Raw genomic sequence first — 17,545 nt, forward strand, 5'->3', positions numbered from 1 at the left:
TATATGGCCTTTCTTTCTTTCGCTGGAGGTTGTAGTCTAATAGATGATGATCTTAGCTCTGTGCGCTGAAACCAAGAGTGAAGGGCACTGTGATGAAATATGTCACAGTTTGGGTCTAATTAAACGTTGGCATCAGTGTAAAAACTGCTGGAGAAGGTGGTGCAGCAAGAAGGTGGGATGAGATACAAACGTCTTCTGCATGTGAAGTCAGGCCAGGGGTGGTAGGCTGGTGTTACGTGCCGTAGTTTTGTTTGTGTTTGTTCTCTCTCTCCTGTGTGTGTGCTCCCCAGGTGTTGCCCCTCAGCCTCAGAGTGCCCAGCCACACCTGTGGCTAATTACTAATCAGGAGCAAAACTACAAAGAGCAGGAGAGAGGAGGCTGCCAGTGGTCGTTGGACTGCGTGTGTCTTTGACTAGAAATTTAGTGTGATCCTTTAGTGAGTTCCCATTTCTTTTCCCTGGGTTTTAATTTATTGTTACTCCCCTCATCCCCTAGCCATCTTGGGGACTGTAACAGCTGGGTTTACAATCTAGTGACTTGTCCTTTGTGACATTTAGCCCAAGGTCACGGCCAAATTCAGCATGATGCACATCATCTGTTCTCAAGTGAACACACACACACAAAACCTGCTCAATGGAAGGTCATCAGCAACTTCAAGCTGTGAGTGTAGTAATAGGTGTAAATTGTGTGTCTAAAACAGCACGGATTCTTGGCTTTAGTTGCCTTCAAAGGTAGGCTGTGGACAGAAAAGTCTGTATGTGCATGCATGTAGTGTATTTACACTGCGGGGCAGCGCAAGAAACAGACTATATTCTGGGAGGCCGTGGGAGTGTGTGTGTGTGTCAAACATGAGCAGAAAAAGTATTGCATAAATGTATGTGACATGTGCACATACACACATCTCCACACCCATCCCCTCCTGTACATCCTCTCACTTGCCTGCTGCATGTGTCAAAGTGAATCACAGGCTCACTGGCATTTGAACTGGTGTAAACACAGCATGTTCATAGGTTCTGTCCTGATCCTAAAAACAAAATGTGTTGCTGACTCCATCCATAACCCCCACTCATGTACACACAATGCAGTTTCTGCCCACTGGTTACATCAGGGTCACTAGGCAAGAACACTCCAGAATAAGAGCTCTGATACTTTGTGAAAACTGACTGTTGGTTGGTGTATGGCACATTTATCTCCGTCTTAAAGTTTCCTCTGTCACACAATGTCACAAACCATCCAGTTCATTCACACCAGTTTTTATGACTCGATTTGTGCAATATGTTGAAACCGTATGTTGTCAGAAATCCCACAAGTGTTTGCTAGTAATTAAATTTCAAAGGTTTTAAATCCAAGCTTTTTAAATGCAGTGTGAGTTGAAATATGTAGAAAAGTGTGAAGCAGTGAATCAATACAATGAATCATTTGATATTTTGTTGCAGTGTCGGAGAATAAATTTCTGTGTGTAAGGTTCAAATTTGCAATTAAATGGAAAACATGCCTGTTTTGGTACCAGAGAGCCTCAACATTGTAGTCAAATGGGATTTGGATGTTATAATAATAACAATAATTTATCCTTTATAAACCTGCAAGGGGAAAATCATTTTTTTACACTCTGTTTAATGAACATGCTACACAAACATGCACAAACAGGATCCTATGGACATGCATTAATGGAGAGGTCTCAGAGTGAGGGGGCTGCCCACAGGAAGAACTCCAGAGCAGTTTTGGGGTTCGATGCCTTGCTCAAGGGCACCTCGGCAGTGCTCAGGAGGTGGACTGGCACCGCTCCAGCTACCAGACCAATTTCTGGACTTGGTCTGTGCCGGAACTTGAACTGGTGACCCTCCGATTCCCAACCCAAGTCGCTACAGACTGAGCTACTGCCGTCCCTCAGGGGACCTTTACCTCTGTTAACGTACCAAGAAAAGGATGAGACAAGAAAAATGTTTTCTGCTTTTAACTCACTGCTTCAACCACCTCCTCCTCCACGCTCCGATCTGTTCACACCAGACATTTTTGCCTCATATTTTAGTGAAAAGGTTGCAACCATCAGTAACCAGTTTTCTGAGCCTGACCAAAAGTGCCTCACTCGACTCATTCTCCTCTTTGACCGAGGACAAAGTTTCTAAGCTTGTGCTAGACTCTCGGCCCACCAACCTGTCCTCTAGACCCAATACCATCAAGCCTCCTGCAGACCATTTCCTCTCCACTTAATGCTGCGCTTAAGCATATCATCAACTCCTCTCTGTCAATGGGTGTGTTCCCCACTGCATTCAAGCAGGCTTGGGTAACCCCTCTGCTCAAAAAACCCACACTCAACCCAGCCCAGGTTGAAAACTACAGACCGGTTTCTCTTCTACCCTTTCTGTCAAAAATACTCGAGCGCACAGTCTTTAATCAAGTTTCTGAGTTCCTGTCCAGAAACGATCTGTTTGACCCAAATCAGTCAGGCTTTAAGCGGGGCCACTCTACTGAGACTGCACTACTGTCAGGAAGAGCTGGGTATCGTCAACATAGCGGGGGGGTATGAGAAGCCATGAGAGCGGATTATTGAACCAAGCGAGCTTGTGTATACGGAGAAGAGAAGGGGACCAAGCACTGACCCTTGAGGCACCCCTGTGGATAAACTGTGCGCTTTGAACACTTCTCCCTTCCAAGACACTCTAAAAGATCGCCCAGAGAGGTAGGACACAAACCAGCAGAGAGCAGATCCTGAGATGCCAAGTTCAGAGAGCATGGATTGGAGGATTTGATGGCTGACTGTGTCAAAGGCAGCAGACAGGTCTAGCAGTAATAGAACTGAGGACTGACCCGTAGCTGTAGCAGCTCGTAGCGATTCTATTACTGTCATTCCCGCAAGACGATGTTACAATCTCAGCAAGAATCTCATCATGCCTTGCTGATATCTCTAAATGGATGAATGAACGCCACCTTCAACTCAACCTTTCATAGACTGAGCTCCTTGTCATCCCAGCCAGTACCTCTATGCAACCACAGATCAATATACAGCTTGGTACAACCTTCAAAAGACCACATGTCACTCTGCTGTTCATCTCCTTACACTGGCTCCCAGTTACTGTTCATATCAAATTTAAAACTCTGCTGCTCGCTTACCAAACAGCGACAAAAACAGCTCCTCCTTACCCAAACTCTATAAACCAGGTCTACACTACCTCCCGCCCACTACGCTGGTGGTGGAATGAACTTTCAAACTCCATCCGATCCCTTTGCACCTTTAACAAAAAAGTTAAAGACAAATATTTACAATAAGAAAAACAATACTTAGACATATACAGGACAAAATCCGCAAAGAGAAAAGAGGTACCACTTTGTCCACAGGGGACACCTTAAACTGAAAGTTCCTCACAGGAGCTTTTAATAATCCCTGTGAAATGAAATGTTGTAAATGTACAAGGAAGATTAAAACTGACAATATAAATTAGAAGAAATACTTCCAAATCTTATAGACTATTCAGTAAGCAAATGAGTAAACAAACTGAAACAAACAATGAAAAACAACCCATAACCAAAAGTACAGCACAGTCAGCACTGATATTTCCAGACTTTTTCCATCTTATACAATTTGTTTGCTGTCAGTTGAGAATACCAGTTGATAGTCACTGCCATCATTAGTCAAAATAATTATCTCAGAACAGACTGAAAACAGCACACTGATAAAACGAGGCTGTTACATTCCCCCCCACCCCCCCGTTGCACCAATAAAAGAGAATAGAAAGGCACATTTTGAGTAAGTCTGATAAATTGATGTGTCATAAAGATATCCTCAGTCACTGTGACAGATGCCGATCCATAGAAAAAAAAAACCCCACCACAAATCACCTCATTAACAGACCAGCTTATTTTATCCTCCACTCCTCCCACCTTCACCAGTATTGCTGTCATGCATTCTGTCAGTGCAGCTCTGTATTTTTTACTTTGCTGAGATAATGAGGCTGCGATCATCGATGACGCAGATGCGAGGACAGAAGCTGTCAGTATGCACATGCTCGCTTCACGCGTGTGCACACACACAAACACAAACACACACACAAGCACACACACACGCACGCACACGCGCGCACACACACACACACACACACACACACCCCTTATGTGACAGACTTAGTTGAGTTATATCATGTTGTTTCTGGGGCTCAGTGTGCTCACACAGTGGGTGCACGGAGAACTTGAGAGAGGCTGTTGTGGGGGAGTGTCCCTGTTAATCCAGGTTTAAACCCTGCCAGAGATTTTCCCTAGAAGATTCATGCCAGTGTGAAAACTATCAACTACTGTCACAAAACTGTAAAAATACCAGACAGAGAGGAGTTTTAGTACATCTGGAGACTCCAGACTGTCCTATAAGCCTGCTGGGAATCCTAAGGGTTTTGAATTTGTTCATAGAATCAGATCTTTGCTTATAAAAGTTCTACACCAACTTAACTATAGAAGTCCAGTGATAACGTGATAGAAAGAAGGAACTAGATTCAGCAAAGTTAGAGATATTGTTGCTATACCATGCACTTATTCCTACCACATTGTGCCTTCTTTACCCACCCAACTAAAGTGTCAACTATTCAGTCAGAACACTAGGTGGGTTTCAGCAGCTAATGGTCTGAGGAAGCTTCACTGAAGCAGAACTAAGAAACTTCATAGATATGATCACTTATTTTTAACGCCATGCTGTAGAGTTTTTTCATGTCTAAACATAATGTTTTCAGCCCAAACCACGGCTTACTGTGCCACCGCAGTAGTTTGAAGTAATTTAGCGGATAAGTTACAACTTAATTAGACATTTATGGAAGCATTTCCTAAATGTAGTTTTTCTGGCGATGTGGAGCTCCAGTTTTTCAATTGACGATTCCTGTTTCCCTACCGTTTTGTACCACAGTATCATGCAGCATATTTAAAATATACTTTTAAGGACAGTAAAATAAAAATAAAATGAAAACCTGTAACTTCTTAAATATGTTTTTTGAACAAGAAAAACATGTTTAAGAAATCTTGTTTCAGAAGGTTTCAGAACTCAAGTTACAGGACTCAATTTTTTGTTGTTGCAACAGTGCCACCTAGTGATTGGATAACCACAAGAAAACGAAGGTACTTTGTCCTCTGTACATTTTAGAAAACATGGGTTCTTTTCTGAAATATTTTTTTGTTTGAGGATAAAAATCTAAATAGAAATGTTGTTGCTTTTTTTTTTTTTTTTTTAGATGCTATTTTCTTTTGTAAAATGTTGTGTGCTGTTAAATGTTGTTTGGTTTGCTAAAATGTTATTGAGTTATGACCTTCAAAAGTACTCATCAGCTGAAAACATGAACCCAGTGAACCTGTAAAAAAAACAACAACAGGTTTTATTCAGGGTTCAGCCTTTAAAGTGAACTAGAATGTAAGTCTTTATTTCGTTTTTTTCCTCTCACAATACAACCTTTCCTATAAGCTAAATCTTAAATAACAAATGTATTTATGAAAGATCTTATTAAAATATACATTTTATTTTTGAGCATGATGAACAGTTTTCACATTTGTTGTAACGTTCAACAAAGTTCCAGTGAAATACATAGTCACGTTTAAACAGTGACATACCGGTTAAAGAAGCATACACATTTTTATTTAAGGATCCCTTAAATAATTGTGATTATTTACACGTACTGCTTATTTTCATAAAACAGCGTCCTTCATGACACTAGATTCTTTTTCTGACATAGTGATCATCTTATTGAATTCTACCAAAACCTTAAAGCAAATAATTTTCCTGTTAGATCATGTAAGGCTCAATAATGATATTTGAAGCTAACAGTTACACTATGAGGCCAGCAGGTGGCAGAGCTGCGTTGTTGACCTCGTGTGAAGACATCAAGTCTGTGTTGAGACCTTTGACAAGACAGGGGCTTCACTGAGTGCATTTTATACACATTAAACAAGTACAGAGAGAAATTAGGCTGAAAAAGATCCCCCCAAAAAGGAACTATGTCAAGGGAGGAATGTCTCAATTTATTTAAACACAGCAGGGTTTTAGGAAACCCAAATAATGACAAGATAAAAATCTGTGAATAAAATATTATTTATTACAGTTGTGATATGTGTGGTTGGAAAAAATCTTTGTATATGCTGCATGATTTTTTTTTGTTAATTGGATCATGATTTTGTCACAAATTAACATTAATCACAAATGTACACATTTACACATTGGTAGTTTTTCATTAGTAGATTACACGATACACATTTGTGAGCATTTACAGTCTAATTTATCTCCATACACAATAAAACATCATTGAATTATATGTTTTTTATACAAAATCAATTAAATTGTCATCTTTGGTCCTACATTCTAAAAAAAATACACGTCTATACTGATATGTATAATCTTGGTATTTTCAGCTTTTTAAGATATGTTCAGACAGAAATCAAAGATTATTTTCCACTTATATAAATTTTCCCAGTTTGACCACAAAATACTTAACGTATTATTCTCACATTGGTTAGCATTATCCTCACTTTACGAGATGGTTGACCAAGACATGTTGGTTAACCAAATGCCACCGTGTCTGTAATGTAAACCAAAGTTAAGTTTCACCACCCACTTCAGGAATTGTGTGTGGATGAAAATGATTGTCTCCACTAGCTGCTTGAGGTTCGTCAGAGCTCGGTTTGATGCTTTGAGAGCCAGGTCAGGTTGGTTTGGTTATGTGACAGGATTTTTCAGATCGAAATCAATTACAGGTGTTTTGTTTCAACTGCTGGGAGCCTGTCAATTAAGTCAAAGTGTTGTTTTTTTCCTTTGGTTGAATTGCCCACAACAGAGGGAGAAATAACTTCTGGAGTAAAAAATTCACAGCTTACAAGATTTTTCCACAAAAAAAACCCCACAGAAGCAACTTCAAAATTTCTAGTTTTGGGTTTTGGACTGAACTGTACTTCTGCAAAAAAAAAAGAAAATCTATTTTTTTAAATGCCTTCGTTGTATAGGATGGTAGATAGAGTTTAGCTTGACTTGAATTTTATTTTAAATCAAACTCATTTCAGTATACGTGTCACCCCTCAGGAGGCCTGGTTCACTTAACTTTTGGTCTGAACACTCCTTCACAATAAAGTGCTTTATCTTGGCTTGTCTTATTTTGCTTATCTAAGCCACTGTAACAATTGTGTTAATAATTGGCCAGTCATATACAAAATATTACAAAAAACAAAAATACAATACATGTGTTGAGTTGTAATATTTCAGAACACAAGAAACATAAGATGTGTAACAGTCATGAATAACAGGTGAACTAAGCTGTAAACAACACAGACAACGGTAACAGTTGGGGAAAGCTATTTTTTTTTCTCGCATCACTAGCAACAGCTGATAATCTTACATCTCAGTGAAAATAAAATAATGAATTTTGGAGATCTCATGTGAGGATACCTTTAATATGGAGGCTCAGTGGCAGCACACAGCACACCAGGAGATCTTTAATTTTACAGATGCTTCAAAGTGTGAATGTGTTGCAAATACATGACAGCACTAGGTGTCTTTCTCCAGATAGGATAAAAGTGGCAACACAACACGGCCATCGGGCAATTCCAATTAAACTAACTGAAGAGGTAACCGTGTTACAGGTACGTTTTGAGTGTGAGTCATTGCTCTCCTTTCAGAGGCTTTAATTGATGACTTTAGTCTTGGATCGCTGTGAGGCCAGACTGCGACAGTGCAGGTAGACGGACAGGGGATGGATGAAGGCGAGCAGGCTGAGCAGTGTCAGGCCGATGTTCACCTGCAGACATAAGAGGGAAGAGATCCGATGTAAAAGTGTAGATGTGCTAATGGCAGAAGTAAGTAGGTGGGATTTATTTGTCATAATACTTACATATAAAGGATCTCCACCCAGAACTCCTTTCACCAGAGCAAAGCATGGATACTGCAGCACAGAAAACACTGCAGACAGAGCCATGACCAGACCATAGAGCTTCCCAAAGTGGCACGATGGGAAACTACACACACACACACATGCACACGCACAAGCACACACACAAACACAAACAAACACAGAACGGAGTTGAAAAAGAAGGTGAACAAGAAAAATAGATATTAGATAATCCTTCACAATAAGGGAACAAATCAAACACTAGGAATGCCTGACTAATGCATGACTTATTGTGTTTTAGTGCATGAATTAATGCTGGATGTATCATGGGTTTGTACTTTTCTCCATAAAGAAATAATCACTTCAGTTAGACTTAATGTGATATGTTTACAGTTTGTAAATCATCCCGCTAAGGAATAAAAAAAACTTCAATAATTAATCGAAACACAAACATTAACATGATTCCAGTTATGACAAAGTTTAGTCATGCAACTGTATTTATGTCTACAATATAATATTTATATCTAACAAGTGGGAATAAAATCAAGCAGCATTTTTTTTCCAAGATCAGCTAACAGTCTGATTTCTGAGAGGAGGCCCGGATAACACACATTACACACATTACAATCAATGTCTGAAGTAACTTTGAATATCTCTGTATTAACTGTTAAAAGGGAATCAGATACATTTATTGGGTCTTTATAATTTGTAAATAGTGAGCAACAGGAGTTCATGCATCTATATCACATCATTCAGTACATTATTGTACACTTGTTGTGAAAGATCACTCTAAAGCCACCCATAACTGATTTATTAGAAGCATGTACACATTACATCAAAATATTTTTTTTAACTTAATATACTTCATTTCAGGCAGGCTTTTTGTGTGTGTCTCACTTAAGTGTGAGACACAGAAGCATCTTTGTGATGCTCATCAACACAATAAATAAAAAGAGCTTGAAAACAAAACCTTATCTGTTGTTGAGTCTCTTAAATAGTGAGTGTATGTCTAAATATAAACAAAAGTATGTGAATAGTGCATTTAATAAAATCTGTGTTTGTTTGTGCTGCCTGCCACAGGAACATACTTCAAAAATATTGCTATCAATTGTTTACATGTGTGATGTTGTGTGGGTTTCTTACTCACGCCACACTGATGAAGGCTGCATTTCCTCCATAGAGGAAGGAGCGGTTGAGCACCTGCAGGATGAAGGTAATGTACTGCAGCGGCAGGTATGGGGTTGTGGCACAGATGGAGAACAGCAGACACTGCAGCGCTGTCAGGAAGAGAGACAGCACAGAGGCTCGCAGGTCGGCCTCCTGCTCACTCTCTCCTACAAACACACACACACACACACACACACACACACACAACAAATTTGCACACAATCCCAAGCTAGATATCTCCTTAAGAAAACCTTATTCTCCTTTACTTGTAAGAATATTTCAGAGTGTGTGATTTTTCACTTTAATTGGAAAGAAGTTGGATCAGTACTGCTACGGTGTTTCTGATGACATTTTCTGTGATTTTATTTAAGTAACGAAAGCGCCCCGTGGCTTGTGCTGTTCACCAGTTAATATGATATTTTGTTATGTTACCTGGAGCAAGAGGTTTGCCCTTGTGTCTGTCCATGATTAAGCCATTCCAGGGAGCACACAGCACACCACACAGCTGCGTTATAGCGAAGGCATTGATGTACTGGCTCACTGCAGGGACACACAAAGCACACATCAGGTACCACAGCGGGGCAGCAATTCTTTCTTTACGTCCATCTTTTTTCGAATAGAGGGACAACATGATGTGGTGTCAGTGTGTGTTTTACCTAGCGAAGGCTCTCCGGCTGTCATCCGATGCAGCATGGGGTTGAGGGTGCCGATAAAGAGGTAGTGTCTGAGCTGCATCACTGACAACCAAAGCAGGTGCCACAAAAAGAACCTGGACAGGACACACTCACGGAAAGTCTTCTCTGCGACTGAGGAGGGGGGAGGAACACAGAGATGAATGAAGAACAGGGGAGAAAAAAAATGGGGATTATCTTTTAAGATGTATTGATCTTTGGAGCGGTAAAAAAAAAAAAAAACACACCTGGTTTCTTATTGATGTCCTTGCTGAGAGGTGATTCCTCTATAGTCCTCTGTGAGTTACCATTCCTTGTGTTTGGATCTGAGCTCTTTGATTTTCCACAAGTTATCCTGGAAAATGTCACAATGGGTCAGCAACAGATTGAGTGCAATTTTTTTTTTAGTTTTTGACTTACTTTTAGAAATTAGGGTTTGACGTCCCAAACCATTATAACCACCTAACAGGATAACTGTTTGTACAACAGAGAGCACCATCAAGGCGTTTCCTCAAAAACTATGATGTCTGACATTGATGTGGAATATTATGACACTGTTATCTCTACTGTGTTGGTATTAAAGAACTGAACAGAAGTTCATTAGAAGAAAATGATGGGAACTAGCTACCTAGCCTGGCAGCCTATAGGGTATGCCAATCGTTGTATTGGTATGATCAGGTGTAGTGCTAGAGACATTTTGGTCTGTGCCTGCTTTTATTTGTGTTTGGTTTTCCTTTCAAAGGACACACTTAAAGCATAAGGAAGCATTTATCTTATCTTAGTCAAAATGAAGACATTTATGAGCCCTGTTTCTTGATGTAGCATGTGAGCATGAGTTGTTGTGGTACCCATATGTGTAGTGATCAGGCAGCGGGTAGGGAATAAACTTTCTGGGCAGAAGGAAGAAGGTCCTAAGCAGGTGAATGATGCCACAGGCGGACAGAAAGAGGAAGGAGGCTCGCAGAGAGACACCGGCCTCATGTAACAACTGCAGGGGGAGAGAAGGGCGGGGGAGGGGGGGCAAGAGTATTTACATCAGATGGTGAATATATATATGTACATACATATATGTGTGTGTGTGTTGATTTTATTCAAATGTGGGAAAGTTTCTCACTTTGATGACGAGGAAGATTGCTGAAGAAGAGTCGAAGGCCCCGTTGTAGAGAGTGATAATGGTAGAGCGATGTGAGCCAAACAGGTTTCCAACCTTAGAACAAAAACATGACACATTTAAATCCTTTCTGAAAATCTTCTCCATCGACCATTGTGTCAGTGATCGTAAAGGTTGTTATTGCTGAGATTATCTCGCCTTTTAAAGTATGAGGATGTGGTTAGCCCTCGCAGCTACAGTACACCACTCAAATGAAACACTTTCAGTCAGAGACATTATTGTGTTTTTAATCCACAAGATCATGAGGCTGGTCTTAGAAAAGCCCTGCAGCCGGGAGACGTACTATGAGGGAGACTTTTTGTCTTTATTCATTTTATTTTGTATTTATTTTTGGGCTTTTTGCCTTATTTGGATAATGGAAGAGTACAAAACAGGAGACAGAGAGTGGGAAATGGCATGTGGGAAAGGAGCCACAGGCCGAATTTATTTAAACTGTGTATAATGATCTACACTGACCAAAACTAACCCTTTTATTCTGGTCAATTTCATATGTTTTGCTTTTTGTAGTAATTTGCTCATCTTTATCTGAAATTAGTCTCATCAATCCTCTGATTCTGAAATGTAAAATGTAAACCAAGCAGAAGCTATTAACTGATATGACTGTATTGTTTCATGCTGTTTTCTATATTTTATGATCATATGCAAATTTCAGGGCTCTGGGAAAAAAAATGAATTTGCATAGTGTCAGTTTTGGCCCTGACAAACTGTCGAATACACTTTTTTGTTATCAAAGGTCAATTGAATTCCAAAATCATGAAATGAATAGCTTTCATTGACTGCTTCATTACCTGCATGTTGGTGACTAGGAACAACATGCCGCCTACTGCCAGGAGGGAGAGAGCTGGAAAGAGCAGGTTGGACAAAACTGAAGGAAAAAGAAACACAAACAGGAGGAGAAAATGAGTATCTTCACTTGTAACAGCTTATTTGTCAGCAGCATTTCTTTTGACAATAAATGTTTGTTTTTACCTGAAGACGAGAAAGCCACCATCAAGGAACCCATAGTATAAAGAATGCTGGGGGGAACAAATCGAGTTTCATCATTTCATTTTAAAAGCGGGTTAGAAGAATCACAACCACAGAAAAAAAAAAATAATAATAATAAAAAAAATAATAAAAATAAAAAATAAAGTACAAACTTTCAGCAATTAAAGAAAAATGTCAGATTATAAACTCATGTTCAAAGGCAGGTTCTGCTGTTTGGAAACTTTAAGCCCCCTTTAATTAACTTCTCCTTTGCCCTCCATCCTCATCATTTGACCAATTATTTGCACAACTTTGCCATTATTTTTCCACACCCTTTTTTAGTTGAAACATATGGACGGTCTTAGTGCCAGTTTGTTATTGTGGACTTATATACATCTGTGGCAACAGACTAAGCAGATTTGTGTATGAAACATTTGTTATATGACAGATATCAACAATGAGGCTGAAAAACTGACTTTTTAGTCACAGGTTTGAGCGTCAGCACAACAAAAAACGTTTTCTTCTTCTTCTGGAGACCTTAGTTACTTTATAGCATCCCTCATGAAATCTGTTCTATCCTCTCTTTTTGCATGTGCTTTCTTCCCTGTTCTCGTTATTCTACGAGCCCATTTTACCTTGCAGGAGCATGCACAGTGCATGTTATGCATGCACACTTACAGTAATAGTTCTGCTCAAGGTTTCTGCCTGTTAAAAGGAAGTCACTGTAACTTTGCTTAATCTTGCTTAGTGCTGTGCTCATGGTGGAATAAATTTGGGTCTTTGTAAATAATACAACAAAGGGTACGGTCTAGACCTGCTCTTTTAGTAAAGTGTCTTGAGATAACAGTTGTTATGAATTGGCCCTATAGACACATAATAATTGATTGATTGACAATACATGTTCCTTGCCTCAGTCAGTGACCCCCTGCGGGCTAAGAAACCTGAGCGAACTGTTATTCGCTAACTGATCTAGTAATCTGAGAGAGGGGAAGTACCAGAGACCGGCTGAAACTACAGCAAATTGCAGCAGCCTATTTCACAGAAGCATTAGCTACGCCACAAACGAGAGACAAAGTCATGCAAGGACACGAAGAGGACAGAAGCCAATCTGTCTTCTGAAGCAACTGGTTTAGTAAAAAATGCCACTGCAGACTTTTTTTTTTACTCGGTGTTGGTGTCACTTCTCCATATCTTTAAGGCACAGCTTAAAATAAGCCATGTCAAGTGTTGCCAAACTACTGCAGTCAAAGGATACTGGCAGTCAATTCTGTCGTACTACGATCTGGAAAGGAATTATTCATTCTAACTTTTTGTATGGTTTTGTCACACAGCCATTAACAAAAATCACTCTTCTGATGTAATGTAACATGTGATTAACCCATAACAACACGAATCACAACGTAAACAGTGCGACAGCATCGAATGGTATCACTTCACTTTTTCAACAAGCGGAAATGACTTTACGCTGACTAATCGTCGTAAAACCACAACAAGACCATCAACACATTTTACAGGGAAATATGTATAACTAATTAGTGTTCCAATATATTGACATTAAGAAGGACTATTTGATTGAAGAGGGGTGGGGGTCAGTTGTAGTTGAGGAAAGGATTATGGTTTGGACAAGCATTAAACATTGCACTTAAATTTCACAGAGGACACAGCCTTCTCATGCTTTTAAGAGAAAGAGGTTTGTGGATGGTTTGCCATAGTAGGCATGCAAGGTTCCCCACAAACCACATCCAGTAGTTGATCCTTATATTGTAAAGTGGTGGAAGTGGTGGTGTTGACTGAATACTTCCAGTCACACAATATGTGTCAAATAAAGTAATGGGGGGGGGGGGGGGGGTCATTTTAGTATCATTTTAAATAAACTATTGGCAGTGGTATGTATTTAACTGATACCTCGCCCTATTGTTAAAGTTTTACCTCAATAAAAAACACGTCAAGTTTTGGTTAAACAACTGAAACAAGTAACCAATAATTCTTGAAAAGGAGAAGCAGCTCTTGTTTTTGGCATAAAAATCCACCGCCACTCTTTTTCTTTGTTTAATTTTACATCTGATGAACACAGGGCTTATTCTGTTGTAGGCTTTTTAAAGTCAGAGCTCTGTGTTATTACCATTGTTCAGTAACAGCTTGAAAATAAGGGGCATTTAAGTAGAGAAAGCTGAAATGATCAAGATAAGTGACATTAAGAGCTTGGTTCCACCTGTTGTCACAAAGCTATGAGACACAGAGACTTTCAATGAATTGTCTGTTCTTCAGCGCTTAACCGAGACTTTGTATCCTGTGATATTTTTAATAAGCTGCTGTCTGAAGTAAAACTGTTACCTGCAAAATAAAACACACTATTTAAAACAGTATTTTGCCGTTATTTTCTGTTTATGCTATATGGTTAGTTTATGAACTGTTTGGTAATTGGTAAAGAATATATGACCGCTCTCCTTTATCTATCAAAATCATGGGAAAACGTATTATCAATAGGATTGTACATTTGATCTTATTCCAAAACTACATCACCATCTTAGTACACAAGCAGGGCAGCAAATTAAGAAAAAGTTATTATTGCACCTAAAACTGCTGGTGAAAAATAATAAATGACATCTTAAATTGTTCTTTGCGCGTCAAAGGTAGTCACTTCAAAACAACTGTTTTGGTAAAAAAAATGACATTGAAGATCTGTTACTCCACTGATTAAGCACCGTAAAGTAATAAGGTGTTTTTAGACTTACATTCCAAAAATGCGAGCGACTGTAGTACCAAAGCGGTCAAAGAGAAAGCCATTGGGTAGGGTCAGGAAATTGTTCATAAAGGAGGCGATGGTGAAAACAAGTGAAAATTGTTCATCCTGTCCACTGCAATCTGTGGATGAATAAAAAAAAGAACCAAGTTTTAGAAGAATGCTGTTAGACAAGCTGTATAGACATATTTTATGATCATAACTATAATCGCATCACTTATACAGACAATGATGATTTCAAGTATTGGGGTTGATGATTCAAACTGACCTAGGACCTGCGTTGCATTGACTCCTGTGGTGTTGGTGCACAGGTAGCTGAAGTAGCCCTCTGTCTTCAGGACGAACACAAGCGAAGCCCACCCAAACACGGCTCCAGCAAAACACAGACACTCCAACAGGCCAGTAGCAAAGGTCAGCCCACGTTTCAGCACCAAGCTGTTCCCCAGACCCGTCATGGTCCCACTCACATCCACGCACACACACACACACAGACTGTTCCCAAACACTATCTTTTCACCTGCATGGACATACAAGCACACGTGCACAGAACAGGATGAATTTATTTTCTGATACCTTTGGAGAAATGTCAGCATGAGCTTTTTTGAAGAAAGTCCAATTATTTTCAGGTGAAAAGAACATTTAAATAAAGAATAGGTTAAACGATGCAAACACCTTCTATGAGGCTATAAATAGGTAAAATCCATTAAAAAAATAAAAGTGCATCCCTGTAAAGTTGTAATATTTCTCAGTTTACTTCTCTCCCATACTCACTGTTCAGTCTCTGAGGGTCCCCCTAAATGATCTCACAAACTCCACCTTTCTGCTCTGGTCCCACTCTCGTCTTTTTTATATAGTCCAGCTCTTCCTTCCTCTTCCTCATCAGTTCCCTCCCTCTCCTTCTGTCCTACCCAATGTTTTTTTTCTCTTTGTCAATCACTCTCTGATGTGCAGCACAGAAAATCTCTCTCCTCTGAGAGCTTATGGCTTCAGAGAGTATCACTCCTGCATTCCCAGAAAGAAAATCAGCAGTGCCAATGAAACCATGAGACATAGGCCTACCAGTACATCCAGATGAGGATGCTGGTAGGGCTGGCAAGACCTTTTTGGCCAAAAGGTCATGTGACTTGCACAAGGAAACAGCTTGGTGAGTGCCATACATATTAGCTGTCATGTCTTAGTCCAAATAAACAAAGCACCCTTGATTGGTCTTATCACTTGTAGACAGGCAATCCTAACAAATGATTCTACAGGAACTCATGACATTTCGTGATACTACAGGCTTCTCCAGATGAAAAACATACTTTTAACCTTCTGTATCTCCTGAGAAGTTCAGCATATTTGACTGAGACACAGAAAGTAAACGTCTGACTTCCAGCTACACCGGAAAGGTCACATTAATCAGAAGTCTGGTCAGATTAGCCTTCAAAGATTCAACCTACTTGGAAAATAAATTAAAAACCTACGTGCGGAGAGTTTATTGACAGACTGCTGTCACAATCCTGTTCAACAGACAGACTCAAGAACTCTTTTGTCCCCCTGGCCATACGTCTGTACAACACCTCACGGTTATGGCAGGGGGAAAGCACACACTTGGACTAAATCTTCCTTTTTCCATTTCCCATCTGCACAGCTGTCCCAAGAGTCAGCCTCTAGTTGGACACTTTAATGATCACCTCAATTACTTAAATCGCACCTTTAATTTAATGTTTGCACTGCCTGTTATTTAATGTCTGTTTTTTAAACATTGCTGTACATATATAAACAACACAACTTCAGTTTCGGTTTTGTGGTTAATTTGTAACAAATGTTTCATGTCATGTACGTCTTTGTAACCTGCTACTGGATGCTTTGAATTTCCCTCGGGATCAATAAAGTATCTATCTATCTATCTATCTATCTATCTATCTATCTTTATTTGATTTTAGCATCTTTAAAGCTCCTGGGAACTGTTGGGTGCAGTTTCCCGCCCTTTGGGGACTGAGCGGTAAATCTTATCTCTTTGCTGATCTTGTCAGGTTCAACCATATTCAGTAGCAGTAGGATATAGGATCATATATAGAATATAGAATAAAATAGAAATAGAAATATAATAATCAATTATGGAGTATCTGAAGACATAATAAGCTCTGTACAAGCACAGGGAATTGAATATATGTAGAATATTTACAAGTGTAAATATACAAAATGTGCTGTGTTTAACAGTGTATATATTGTATAATGATCAATAAAGACAATGCTATCCAGTTTGGTATCAGTATTGTACACGTGTCTGAACAAATTGCAGACAGTATCCCTGACTGTGAATCTTCGCTGTTGAACATATTAACAAAAGCTGTGTATGCAGCGTCCTGTTAATCACATAAACTTACCTTAGATAGATTGTCGATCTTGTCGCTAATGTTTTTTGCTTTTGTTTCATAAAGGACGACAGTATTCAGTTCTTTTAATGTCTTTTTGAAAACAAGCTCTAAACTTCTCAGAGGAGCATTAAGATGAATCTTAAACGTGAATCTAATTTAAAAATGACAGCTGCAATTTAAGTAATCACTGTGCTGGCACTACTACTGTCTGTAAGAGATCCTTTCCTCAGTGTGAGAGTCATGACGCCAGTGTCTTCAGAGTGTCACAGTGTAAAATAATCCATCAAATATCGCATCGGCAAAGGCTTATGCACAGCAACTTTAAAATCTTTAATCAACTAGCTCTTGAACCTCACAAAAATGTAACAACAAGGACACCTAAATATATCAATCTGACCTAACCTTTTGCTGTCTTTATCTCCTTCCAGAGAGTAAGAGCTCAAATTCACCAACCAGAGGAGGGAGAGAAACCTGTAAAATGTCTCGAGCCTCGCAGGTTGCTCTCTTGTAAAAGATGTGGGGACGATCAGGCCGTTTAAAACAAATAGTCACGCTGGCCACTCTAATGATATGTTGCACCCTGCTCTTGTCCACAGTTTGACTAAACCTATGATAATAACAAAGGT

At 39.4% G+C, this 17,545-nt stretch overlaps 2 protein-coding genes across 2 annotated transcripts in view; both read right to left on the reverse strand.

The window, feature by feature from the left end:
* Positions 1 to 17,545, reverse strand: part of selenoh (selenoprotein H) — a 291,866-nt gene that overhangs the window by 13,522 nt on the left and 260,799 nt on the right. The window lies entirely within an intron of this gene.
* Positions 5,968 to 15,463, reverse strand: slc43a3b (solute carrier family 43 member 3b). The gene is made up of 13 exons (XM_061048020.1): positions 15,331 to 15,463; positions 14,828 to 15,076; positions 14,552 to 14,681; positions 11,820 to 11,866; positions 11,639 to 11,715; positions 10,794 to 10,886; positions 10,528 to 10,667; positions 9,928 to 10,034; positions 9,665 to 9,814; positions 9,441 to 9,548; positions 8,989 to 9,175; positions 7,845 to 7,968; positions 5,968 to 7,751 (listed from the first exon to the last, which is right to left on the reverse strand). The coding sequence occupies exons 2-13, from the start codon at positions 15,012 to 15,014 to the stop codon at positions 7,638 to 7,640; spliced, it is 1,464 nt and encodes a 487-aa protein (XP_060904003.1). The 5' UTR covers positions 15,015 to 15,076; positions 15,331 to 15,463; the 3' UTR covers positions 5,968 to 7,637.

The sequence above is a fragment of the Labrus mixtus genome, chromosome 10 (assembly GCF_963584025.1).
Source record: "Labrus mixtus chromosome 10, fLabMix1.1, whole genome shotgun sequence".
Taxonomy (NCBI): Eukaryota; Metazoa; Chordata; class Actinopteri; order Labriformes; family Labridae; genus Labrus; species Labrus mixtus.

Excerpts from the sequence above, each read along its gene's own strand:
- slc43a3b (XM_061048020.1), bottom strand. The coding sequence starts at position 15,014 with ATGACGGGTCTGGGGAACAGCTTGGTGCTGAAACGTGGGCTGACCTTT. Across the intron at positions 11,716-11,819 it reads GGTGGCTTTCTCGTCTTCAG|TTTTGTCCAACCTGCTCTTT; the intron begins GTAAAAACAAAC and ends TTTTTCCTTCAG. Across the intron at positions 7,752-7,844 it reads TGGGTGGAGATCCTTTATAT|GTGAACATCGGCCTGACACT; the intron begins GTAAGTATTATG and ends TTATGTCTGCAG.